The 12,732-nt window shown below is 39.5% G+C and overlaps 1 protein-coding gene across 4 annotated transcripts in view; it reads right to left on the bottom strand.

Annotated features, from left to right (window-relative positions):
- The window catches only part of LOC121282142 (pre-mRNA 3'-end-processing factor FIP1-like), a 63,794-nt gene that overhangs the window by 1,780 nt on the left and 49,282 nt on the right, over nt 1–12,732 (bottom strand). For 2 of the 4 annotated variants that reach the window (XM_041195649.1, XM_041195651.1), the window contains exons 11-15: nt 10,742–10,768; nt 7,640–7,697; nt 6,097–6,155; nt 4,724–4,907; nt 680–802 (exon numbers count right to left, since the gene is read on the bottom strand). In XM_041195649.1, coding sequence (XP_041051583.1) covers nt 680–802; nt 4,724–4,907; nt 6,097–6,155; nt 7,640–7,697; nt 10,742–10,768 — 451 coding nt within the window. The remainder of the gene's footprint in view (nt 1–679; nt 803–4,723; nt 4,908–6,096; nt 6,156–7,639; nt 7,698–10,741; nt 10,769–12,732) is intronic. The other 2 variants (XM_041195650.1, XM_041195652.1) reach the window with 2 other exon arrangements.

The raw sequence follows: 12,732 nt of genomic DNA, 5'->3' as shown, positions 1-12,732 counted from the left end.
ATTTTTCTTTCTTCCTTCTTTGTCCCCTGTTAAAAGCCAAGGAGAATGGTACAGGGTATAATAAAGAAACAAAAGATGTGTTCAGTTGAGGTGTGAATGGCTACACAGCAACAATCTGAATGCAAAATGAAGGGATAAACAAGCAACAAACAAGACAAGTTTATTGTTTTGTTTCCACTGGTAGCACATATTTTCATATTGCCTTGATATTGGTATACATAAAATTCATTCTGCACATGGGTGGGGGAAAGAAAAGGAACATTGCCCTTAACTGGATTTTCCTTTTCAAATCATTTTCACTGACTACCCCTCCCTGCCTGCATTATTTTCCCCTTTCATCCTACAAAATTCCATCATTTTCTCCTCAATGTGTACTGTTTTCTTCCGTGAGTATTGAGATATTATATTATGTGAGGAGTGCGATACAAGTATTAATTGTTTTCAAACCACAATGAGACAATCCCAGAAGCAATCACTGAAGGCTGGTGTCGCCATACCTCCTTGCCGCACTTCAGCTGTACAGCACCAGAACTGAGAGCGCTGTAGCTCCATTTAACTGGTACGTTAGATAAGATGAAACATCTTATATAATAAATATAATAATTATAATAAATAAAAAAATTAATTAATTAATAAAATCCCTACTGCAGAAGTCTTGAAGAGAAAATCAAATACATACCGTCTTGAGGACTTGTGCTTGGAATCATCTTTGTCCTTGTGCCGTCGTTCCCTGTGGCGATCTTCTCGGTCTCTACTGCGATCTCTGCTCCGATGATAGTCTCTGTCGTAGTTACGTTCTCTGCTGCAAGAACAATAGTGTGCATCTTAACTGGATAAAGTGACTGGAGGCAAAATTACAGGCTGTGCAAGAACTGTAGATTTTGTGACATAGGATCCCAATTTCTCTGTAGTCGAGTGTCAAATTTTGTCTCAAGATGCTCTTGTGAAGCACCTTGATGTGTTTTACTATCCAATGACATTATATAAAGGTAGTGTTAATTCCATCTCGGGCTGTTCCTTCTAAGGTCGAGAATTCATTTGTATTAATTTTCATTTGTACCTTTTGCAAATTTATTAACATCCTCCCATAATTTGTTGCAGTCATTCTCGATATTGACTATTCCCCCCAATTTGGTGTATTCAACAAATTCTGAAATTGTGTTTTTATTCCAAAGTCCAAATTGCTAATGTAAATTGTGAACAGCAGTGGTCCCAGCTGATCCTTGTAAAACATCTGCCACTCTGAATAACTCCCATTCTCTGCTTTCTGTCTTGGAAGCCAGCTAGCAATACATTCTACCACTTGGCCGTGAAATCCATATATTTTGACCTTATTCATTAGTCTATTATGGGGCACCTTATTGAAGGCCTTCTGAAAATCCAGATAAATTACATCCCCTGTATTACCATGTCTACTTTCACTGCTACCTCCTCAAATTCAATAAAGTTAGTCAAGCAAAATTTCCCCTTTAGAATCCATGCTGACTATTCATTATTATATTTTTCATTTCTAGATGTCTTTCTATTCTCATGAGGAGGGATACCTTCATTTTTCCTACCAACAATGTTAAGCTGACTGGTCTAATTTGCTGGCATGTTCTGCCCCCTTTTTAATTATAGGAATTACCTTAGCTATCCCCAGTCTTCTGTCACTACACCTTTTATTAATCGCACTCCTTTTTTAAACAAATTATTAAATAAGTATAGAAATCCTCTGCTCTCTTCCAACACCTGCATGCAATCCATCCAGACCAGAGGCTTCATGTCGGTGTTTGATTCGTTTATTTAACACATCCCCTTTTATTAAATGTTGTTGCTCATCTTATGATTCAATGTCATACACTGTAATATTACTTTTTTTTCAGGGTCACAGTACATGAGCTAGACAAACCTCGTGTGCCTGGACAGATGGAAATTTCCCTGCAATCCTCGTAGTCTCAGGGTCAAGGAGACCCACAATCTCTATCATCTAGAAAGACAAGAGCAGCAGAGGCATGGGGACATCACCATTTGCAAGTTCCCCTCCAAGCCACACGCCATCCAGAGTTGGAATTATATCTCTGTTTCTTCACTGTCAGGGTTTAAAAACCCCGGAACTCCCTTCCTCACAGCACTGTTGTTGTATCTACACCAGCGGTGGTGGCTCACCACCATCTTTTCAAGGGCAGTTAGGGATGGGCAACAAAAGCTGGCCTTGCCAGCAACGGACACATACCATGAAAGAATTTTTAAAAAACAGTAGAAATTTCCCCATAATTAAAACTATCTCTCCACTGCCCCTAAACCACCATGTGTCTGCAAAAGTAGCTTCCAGACCCTACACTGGTTTAACTTTACTTAATCTTAGTTCTCTTTCTTTAGGTTACTAATGATAAAACAAGATAGTAACTAAAAGAATTAACAATGTTTCAAATTATTTCACTGATTTCCCTTCTGCATGTTGGTTGTTCGTTAGTAACTGTTTGCTGCTAAATTCTCAGCCTACTTGAGATCAAACAGCAACTATCTGAATCTTTCTTTAATAGGCCTCTGGATAAGACCCCATTTCAAAACACAAAATTTCCAAAACTGTTTTTAAGTTCATTGCTCCTGGAGCGCTTCCTCCTAGTTCCAGTTCAATTTCATTGTTTTTCTGCCCTGCACTCTTTATTTATATTTTGTCCCATTATTCATTATTATTTACTCATTATTACTGATCATTGTGTTCTAAATAAAATCTGTTGAGTGGTACAGTTGCACCATAGTTATGAATAATCCTTCGATTTTAGGAACAGGCTTTAAGGTTGTGACCATTATTGCTTCTAATATAGATAAAGCAATAAATTATTAATAATCAATTCCACCTAGCAGATACATGGGAACACCACCACCTACAAAGTCCCCTCCAAGCCACACACCATCCTGACCTGGAACTATATCGCCGTCCTTCACTGTCACTGGGTCAAAATCCTGGAACGCCCTCCCCAACAGCAGTGTGTATGTACACCTGCACCACACAGGCCCCAGTGGTTCAAGGCAGCGGCTCACCATCATCTTCTCAAAGGCAATTAGGGATGGCCAAGCCAGTGATTCCCACATCCCGTGAAAGAATTTTTAAAAATTCTCGATGTGACACTAGACGTTTTTAATCACGAGAATCAATAGCCAAGAAATCTTAAATCTATGTATAATAGGTTAAAGTTTATTTTAAAGTTGGCTTAACTGACAAAATTATAATAAAAGCAAAAAAAGTGACAATTCAGAGTTAGATCTTTTTTACTATTGATACATAAATTCAATACATGTATTTTACTCATTATATATGCAAATTATGCCTAGTATTCAGTTCAGAAATACCAATTTTTTGTCTTGCAGCTTATTTTAGGCATTTTCCACACCGCTCCCCCCTCAAAGGCTCCTAAGATTTAAAAAAATGTTGCTGACTTCTTATCTAGGGGATATAGGTGTGGTCTACTCAACATCTCCTCATAGGACAAGCCCCTCATGCTAGGAATCTGACTAGTGAACTCTTGTTGCACTCCCTTCAGGGCTAGTATATCCTTCCTTAGTCAGAAAATAGTACACAATACTCCAGTTGCGGTCTCACCAAGGCTCTACATAGTTGTAGTAAGACTTCTTTGCTCTTATACATCAATCCCTTTGAAATAAAGGCCAACACACCATTTATTTTATTTGATTGTTGTATCTCAAGAATCTCTCAGGCCCTCTAAGTACTAACGTTTCCCATTCTCTCACGATTTAAGAAGTATTCTGCTTTTTCCATTTTTCACACCATTTTGCATAAGTTCACATTTCTCCATATTATATTCCATCTGCCATGTTCTTGACCAGTCACTTAACCTATCTATATCCTTTTGCAGCCTGTGTCCTCTTCGCAGCTTACTTTCTCAACTAGAATCATAGAATGGTTACAGCACAGAACGCCATTTAGTTTGTCATGTCCTTGCCAGCTCGCTACAAGAACTCATCTAGCCCTACTCCCCCACCTTTTCTCCATAGCCCTGCAAGTTTCTTTTCTTCAGAAAATTATCCAATTCGCTATTGAAGGCCCTGACTGACCACAACCTTTGTATTATCAGCAAACTTGGATACATTACACTTGATCTCCTCATCGAAGTCATTGATTTGGATTGCAAATAACTGAGGTGCAAGCACTGATGCTTGCAGTACCCCACTAGTTACAGTCTGCAAACCTGAAGATGATCCATTTATTGCTACTGTGTTTTCTGTCTGTTAATTCATGCTAATATGTAACCCCCAATCCCACAAGCCCTAATTTGTGCCACGAAGGGGCAAGATGGAGGAACAGAGTGCAAGGATAGGTCCGGGGTGGGGGGGGGCATCAGAGCTATGGGAGTGCGAAGAGAAGCCATTACTTAAGGAGTCATTTGCCTCAACCTGCTCTTGCAACAATTTTCTCTATAACTCTATATACTTTCTGCAAATAAATGTAATGCGGGAGCAAAACTAAATTTGTTTTTAATAGAATACACAAACTACATTACATTTAAATTCTGATCAGGTCTCCTTAATAATCTTATTATATTAATCTTCATTGTAGCTGCTGCTTTGTCCTCTTGCTCCAACCTGGACAAATTCATTTACTACCCTTTCCCTCTCCACCTATCTTTTGCATTTATGTGGTCCATCCACTTTTCCCTTTTTTTTTAAATTATGGATTTCAAGTACTCAGTTTTTTTTTTCAATCGTGACATTCACTCACTTGTATTCAGATGTCGTCGGTGTTGGGCCACGATCTCGCTCGCGATTTCTATCTCGATCAGGTTCTCGTTCTCTTTCCCGCCGAGGTCCTTGGTACTCCCAGTGACTGTTGGTGCTTTTATCAACAGTGTTCATCCAGGATGTGTGCGTTGTGGAGATAGCAGGATAACCAATTAGTCCAGAGTCTGGGGCGAAAAAAATTAAGGAAAGTGAGTTGGACGTTAGAAATGAGCTCCCATGACTAACAATTAACTTTACAGCGTATGAGCTCATGGTTAACAAGTTGGCAGATAGCAGGGGAGAGAACCTGATAAGAAAGAGTTAAACCACAGGGATCAGTTTATACACATAAACAGCATGGAACTGGAATAATTTCCCTTGAATATATCAGAAATTGATGGATAACTGAGGGTTACATAACATTACTAGCCTGATTTCCACTGCTTTTCCAACTCAACCATGACTGTCACAAAAAACCTTCAAATAATTGGATATTCAGAATATGAATGTAGATAATCAGTGTATTGTATACAAAGTGCCTTTCTTTCTCTTTCAAGGAACCGATGTCAGAGTTAAACTCATTGCAATGAACAAATTTGAACTTTAGTGCCCGAAGTATGGCAGAAATTTATATTATTGGAACGTGCACATAATTTAGATTTTGTCCATCACAAATTACTCTGTTATTTACAGACTTCAGTTAATGATTCACTTTCCATTTTCTCTAATATTTAGTTTGGTTTCAAAACATCAAGTAGAACTTGTGCAAATTACACTTAAAAGTGTATCCAATCTTAATTAATAAAGTAAACACTACGTAGATTTAAAAGGTAAAATCCAGAACTTTCCAGGTTCAATCCCCAGTCTATGGTGAGTTAGTTATTCTGCTGATGATGTTAGCTAAGGCTTATTTCTGGCCTTACCACCACCTCTCAAACAAGGAGAGGGAGGTGGTGGGTGGGTTTATTGATCAACTGGTGTTCTCATTTCTGATATCTATTCAAAGCTCCTTACTGGAAGAGCACATGCATGTATGTTGAGTGAAAACAGGATCAGGCTCAGGTGTGAGATGCTCACGGTTACACAGCCTGCCGTCACTCACCATCCAGGCATGCGTGTGTGATGGCCACTTGCGCGAGGTACTAGAGGGTGTCCATCATCTGTGGAACCATGCTTCAGCATGAATATGCACATTCAGGGGGAAAAACTTAGAAAACAAAACCAAAGGGGGGGAAACAAAATAAAATTAATTTTTTAGTTTAAAAAAGTATATACATTGGGGAAATGTTACTTGAGATTCTAATGAATTGTACAGTCAATGTATGTTATCCTTAGATTAAAATAAATACTTCCACAGAATTTATTAACAATTACCTGCAGTACTATAGGGGAATAAAGGAGGTGGTCTGTTGTCATAGCCAGGAGGTGGACCACTGGAAGAGTCAGAAATTATTTGTTAGGTACAAAAAAACAGTATCTCTGTCACATTACTTTTCCCCATTTCTTGCAAAGTATAATATAACTGGAAATACAGAGAGCTTTTCAATTTTATCCCTATAGAAATGAACCCCAGTGACTGGCTTGCTCTTTTTTTAAACTTGCATCACTATTTTTAGTGACATGTATATCTGTACCACCACCCCCAAGACCTCCTTGATCCTCTCCCCATGTGCTCTTCATTATTCAAGCAGTATGTAGTCTCCATATTCTTCCTAACAAAATGCATCACCTCACCATTTGCCCATTTGAAATTAATTTGCCAATTGCACACCCATTCTGCAGGTTTATTAATGTCTTAGATATCATAAATTTTTCCTCAGTTTTAACTATACCTCCCAATTTGGTATTGTCTGCAAATTTCAAAACTGTACCTTCAATTACTGAAGCCAAATTGTTTATGTAAATTGTGAAGTGATCCCAGCACCAATCCCTGTGGAACATCACTTCCCAATCCAGTTCGCTATCCTTTCTGCTACCTGCCCCCTAACTCTACATGCTCTGATCTTGAAACATGAGCCTACAATGCAGTACCTTAGTCAAAAAGCTTTTTGAAAATCCAAATTTCCTACATTACAACAGTGACCACATTTCAAAAAAATTTACTTCATTGGCTGTGAAGTTCTTTGGGATATCCTGTAGTCATGAAAAACACTATGGGCAGCAATTTCCCCTCCGTCGGGGAGGGGATTGTGAAGGAATGGGCGAGTTCCCGATCGGGTGCACCGCCATTTTACATGGGGATGCCAATTAAGGCCTGCCCAGCGTGACATCCGCCCGGAAGCGCTGTGCGTGCCCTGTGCAGGCGGGGTGGGGGGGGTGGATTCCGTGAGCTGGGAGTGCGCTCTTTCGTGCATGCGCGCAGAAGAGCGCACAGATTTCCCTGAGGCAAAGTGCTGCCTCAGGGAGATCAGTTGAACTTTAAAAAATTTATTAAAGGTAAGAAAAAACTTTCCTGACGTGAGCTGGGACATGTCCATTACTTTTATTTAAAAGTTTTCCCAACATTTTAAATCCCTCATGGAACCTCATCCTGTGCGTGGATTAGGTTTCATGCTTTTTTGGAAGGCCGCCTATGCTCTTCACCTGCCCGCCAATTTTAAGGTTGGACGGACAGGTCCATTAATCATTTTAATTACTTTTTTAACAGCCTCAATAGGCCGTTGACAGGTCAGAGGGCATGCAGCCGAGTCGGCTACGCGCCTGCTGAACTGAAAGTCTATATGACGCAGGGTGACGTCGGGACGCCCGCCCAACATCACCCCGCGACATTTTACATGTCGGTGAGCAGGCCCCACCCCCGCTTGCTGACTGGAAAATGCTGCCCTGTATAAGTGCAATTTTTTTTCTTTGTAACAATGGTTTTCTCTCCACTAACACAGCTGTCAGAAAGTCATACTGGTGGCACACTGTTTCTTACCCTTCTATGGTTGGCAACAATAATGTTGGAGGGGGCACAACTGGAGGTGGAAATAATGCTGCAAAAAGAAAGCAGAGCGCAGGTCATTTTACACAGCTGAATAAATTCAGAAATATTATTATTTCTCCAGTAAACTACGCTGTGGAACAACTCATCGTTAAGACTACAAAAGTTATCTTTGGCAGTATTGCTGACTGGTTTACATATATTGGATTTTTACCACTCTGGTGAGCAACATTCAGTATATTATGATTGATCCCAACACATCACATGCAGAAACAACACACTGAATATCTGGATGGATATATCCCAACCCTGGCCCCAATGTTTATCGTGAAAATAGCAGAGCAATACAGACTGAAAAGGTTCAAAGTTTGTTCTCTGATTGGTGCTGTTTTAGCAGACCTTAGCTACGGCATCAATGATTGTCAACGTGGCCTCAACACATCACATTTAGGAAGGGGAAATTGAACACAGTTTCTGAATTCTGTACAGCAATTTGTCAGAATTCATTGTTACTTCAGTACTGACATTAGGTTTTAAAGTTAATCACTTTGTTGCTTTTTATAAGATCCAAACATCATGGAAGCTGCTCGATGTCCCATTTATATTTATAACATGATTATTTATCAGGAGCAGAGTGCTACACGTGGCAAACACATCTATGCTGTCCACTCACAATGCACAAGGCAGGAAAGTTGAACTTTGTGCACATGGGTTTAAATGTGCATACATTCAGTTCTGATTAGCAACTTCTGAATGCAGGTGAAATTTCCTCAATTACAAAGGCAGCCTTTTCTGCCAAAAATTTAAAGGTGGCCCAAGTTGTGCCTGCATTTTTGAGAATTAGTGCTAATTGTGAGATCACTTATTTGGACTTGGGAGCAGGAGTAGACTACTTAGCTCTTGATCAGATCAGCCATGATTTTATTGGTGTCTCAACTTCATTTTGCTGTCTGTCACCCATAACCCTTGAGTCCCTTGTCTATCAAAAATCTGTCTCTAACTCTGCCTTGAATAAATTCAATTAACCATCCTCCACTACTTTCCGGGGAAGAGAATTACACATACAAACAACCATCTGAGACGAACAATTCTCCTCATCTCAGTCTTAAACGGTAGACTTCTTATTGTTAAACTGTCTCCTGGTTCTAGTTTCTCCCATAAGTGGAAACAATATCCCGGTATCTACCCAATCAAATCCCCTCAGGTTCTTATATATGTTTCAATAATATCACCACCTATACTTCTAAATTCCAACGAGTATAGGCCCAATCTGTCTAACCTAAGATACGCCCCTCATCTCAGGAATGAGTTGAGTGAATCTTCTCTGAACTGCTTCTAATACATTTATATATTTTTTTCAAATAAGGTGACCAAAACGGTACAGAGTATTCTGGACGTTATCTCGCCTGTACAACTGCAGTAAAACTTCCTTACTTTCATATTCCATTCCCCCTGCAGGGAGTGCCAATTTTCCACTTGCCTTCCCAATCAATTGCTGTAACTAAATACTAACTTCCTGTGATTCATCTGCCTGGACACTCAGGTCCCTCTGTACCACCGAGTTCTCCAACCTCTCCCCATTTAAATAGTACACTGCTTTTCTATTCTTCCTGCTGAAATGGACAATACATTTTTCCCCACAGTATATTCCATCTGCCAAATTCTTGCCCACTCACTCCACCTTTCTATATCCCTTTGTAGACTCTGTACCTCCTCTTAACGACTTACTTTCCTATCTATCTTGGAGTCATCAGGAAATTTAGCTACCATATGTTCGCTCCTTTCATCCAAATCACTGATGTAGATCGCAAACAGTGGAGGCCTCAGCACTGTTCCCGAGGCAGTCCATTTGTCACAGCTTGCCAACCTGAAAAAGACCCATTTATCCCTACTCTGCTTCCTGTTAGCCAACCAATCCTTTATCCATGCCTCAATGTTACCCCTACACCACGTAATCTTATTTCGTGTAATAACCTTTGATGTAGCACTTTATCAAATACCTTCTGGAACTCCAATTACACCACTTCTCCCCTTCAAATTGAACATGAAATTCTATCATGTTATGATTGGCATTGCCTAGAGGCTCTTCCTTTACTATGAGGTTTTTGATTAATCCTGTCTCATCACTTATTACCAGGTTCACGATAGCCTACTCACTGTTGACTCTGGAACGTACTGCTGTAAGAAATTGTCACAAATACACTCTATGAACTCATGTTCCAGGCTACCTGTGCCAAGCTGATTCACCCAATCTACATGTAAATCATCATCCATGATTATTGCTGTACCTTTCTTGCACGTCCCATTTATTTCTTCCTGTATACTCTGTCTTATTGTGTAACTGCTGTTAGGGGGCTGATAGAAAATCCCCACAAATAACTTCTTACCATTACTATTTCTTATCTCTACCCAAACTGATTCTACATCTTGTTTTTTTGAGCCAAGGTCATCTCTTACTGAATGAATAAATGAAAGTTGCCATAGTCGCAGAGGACCATGGGCTGCTCTCTCATTAGAGAGAGGCAACTGGCAGTGAGTTTAACCTGAGGGTCACCAAACTTCTGGCAAGAAGCGAGGATGAGAAGGTGGGGCCTTCATGGGTTACCTCAGCCGGTACAGGAATTGAACACATGCTGTTGGTGTCACTCTGCATCACAAAGCAGATGACGGTACTAATGACATCCTTAATTAACAGAGCTATTCCACCACCTTATCCCAACTTCCAATCTTTTCGAAATGTCAAATCCCCATCAATATTCAGGTCCCAGCCTTGGTCAGCCTGCAACCATGTCCCTGTAATGGCCATCAGGTCATAACATATTTATTTCTATCTATGCTAACAATTCGTCCATTTTGTTATGAATGCTGCACACATTCAGATACAGAGCCTTTAACTTTGTCTTGCTACTAATATTTGTGTAATCAACAACATTATTACTGCCTACTAGATTTCTGTGCAAAAGGATTGCATGCCAACTGTGCTGCAAACTGGGCATAAAATTGTTCCATTAAAATTCTCCGATTCCAACTGTAGATCCTTTAAAGTATCCAAGTGCATTTCTTACATTCATAAATGTAAATTGAAAGTACAATTACCTGGAAGAGGCCCAGGTGGCGGCATTCCTGTGAACACAACAAGTTTCACTAGCTTAAAGCAAACCAACTGTATAAAAAGTAATAGCTAACTCTTAACATTAAGTTTAATTGGTAAAAATGTTCTCCAATTACCTGGAAGAGTGGTTCCTTCTGAACCATCCAGAGGCAAGAAAAAAAAAGTTTAAACTAATGATAGGATTGCTAAGTTACAGTAAACAGGCATCAACAATGTGGTTACACTGATAAAACATTGGAATGTTCATTGATCTACTGAATCACTGATCATTTTGTTCAGTTGGACGCTGAAAACGAAAGCTCCATTTTTACCTAACCCGTTTGGTATGAACATAGCTACAGGTGGGATGCCCATTTTATACCTACCCAATTTGCACTTCATTAACTTTAATGTCATTGACTGAATACATAAATGTAAAAGGGAATTCCAGTGTGCCCAACAACTTGTTTCAACATCATCCTGAAAAGAGCATCACCTACTCAACAAAGTATTTTGCATTTTTCATAAAAAGTACACTCTGGGTGTCACCTTCTAAGCAACTTTGCCAGTTTGATGCCTGCAGAGATTACTTTATGCTGGGAACACCACCACCATGTAAGTTCCTCTCTAAAACACACATCATCCTGACTTGGAACTATATCACCATTCCTTCACTGTCACTGGGTCAAAATCCTGGAACTCCCTCCCTCACAGCACTTTGGGTGTACCTACACCACATGGACTGCAACAGTTCACAAAAAGGTGATGATGAGCCATCTTCAAGGGCAATTAGGGATGGGGAACAAATGCTGGCCTAGCCAGCAAGGTCCACATCCCATGAACAAATAAGTAAAACAAAAAAATGAACGCGGAGAATGTCCTCCTTAGTTCAGTTAGGTCCCTAATCCCCAGTGTATGTAGAGATTTCCATTAGCCTGTGATGGTTTTGAGTCCAACTAAATAAAAACAACTTTTAAAAAAATACCTTCTATGCTTTACAATTTGTTACATAATCCCACAAAGAATTTAGCTAATCCATTTGTCTTTCAGACGAAGGAAAATGAGTAATTGAGGCAAGGAAAAGAAACTGGTTGGTTTGCCTGGCCTGATTCTGCTGTTGGGTAGTTATAGATGCAAGTCCAGTAGGCAGAAGTTTGAGTGAAGCAAATTGTAAGGAACAGGTTTAGGATCTACCTTTTCGGTCACCAAGGAAAACAAAAATCTGGTTGTGTAATTTGTTGCAGTTGAAGGTTTAATTTATTGAACCATTGATTGTGCATTATCAATAGAAATCTGTTAAGCCAATATGATGGAAATAGATCATTTGTTATTTATGGGCAAGTAAATTCCAAACTCATCCTTCCTCTGATGGCAGCAATTCATGCCAGTAGTACTCTACTATCATACGCAAGAAGCCACACTTTAGGTCAATGATGGCAGGTTACACGAGACAAAGGCATTACATCCAAACCTGATCGCCTTCTCCTTTCATGTTCACACACATGCACATTCTGGAAAGCCCTCCTAATGCAGGGATGCTAATACTAAATAACTGAACCTTTAACATTCAGCACAGACCAGGGATCAAATATAGGAATACAGCAGAGAGCGTATTTAACTACACCCACTGACAGAAGTTATATTCATTTTAATCATTCCTACGTCATAACAAAGGAAGAGTTTTACAGCTTGAATCAGAGTATAAATAAACCTGGCCCCAGGATGGACTTGCAAATAAAGATGCCAAGCCCCCTACCATTTACAATGAGTATTATAAACCAAACTTGCAGGTGCATTATAAATGAAAAATATATATGGAGAATTAAAATTGATGTTTTCCTGGAAATTACAACACTAATGAAGTACTTCGAAAAGGAATAAAATCAAGAGATCAGAGGGCAGTTTCACTTTAAGTGTTTGAATAAATGCCCCCAACCCTTTTTATCTGATAGGTCATGTTTATAAATTAGTTAAGTGTTTTGTACCTTCCAATTAA

Source organism: Carcharodon carcharias, chromosome 9, assembly GCF_017639515.1.
Source record: "Carcharodon carcharias isolate sCarCar2 chromosome 9, sCarCar2.pri, whole genome shotgun sequence".
Taxonomy (NCBI): Eukaryota; Metazoa; Chordata; class Chondrichthyes; order Lamniformes; family Lamnidae; genus Carcharodon; species Carcharodon carcharias.
Note: the sequence above shows the minus strand (reverse complement) of the source record. Positions and strands in the feature narration are given on the sequence as shown.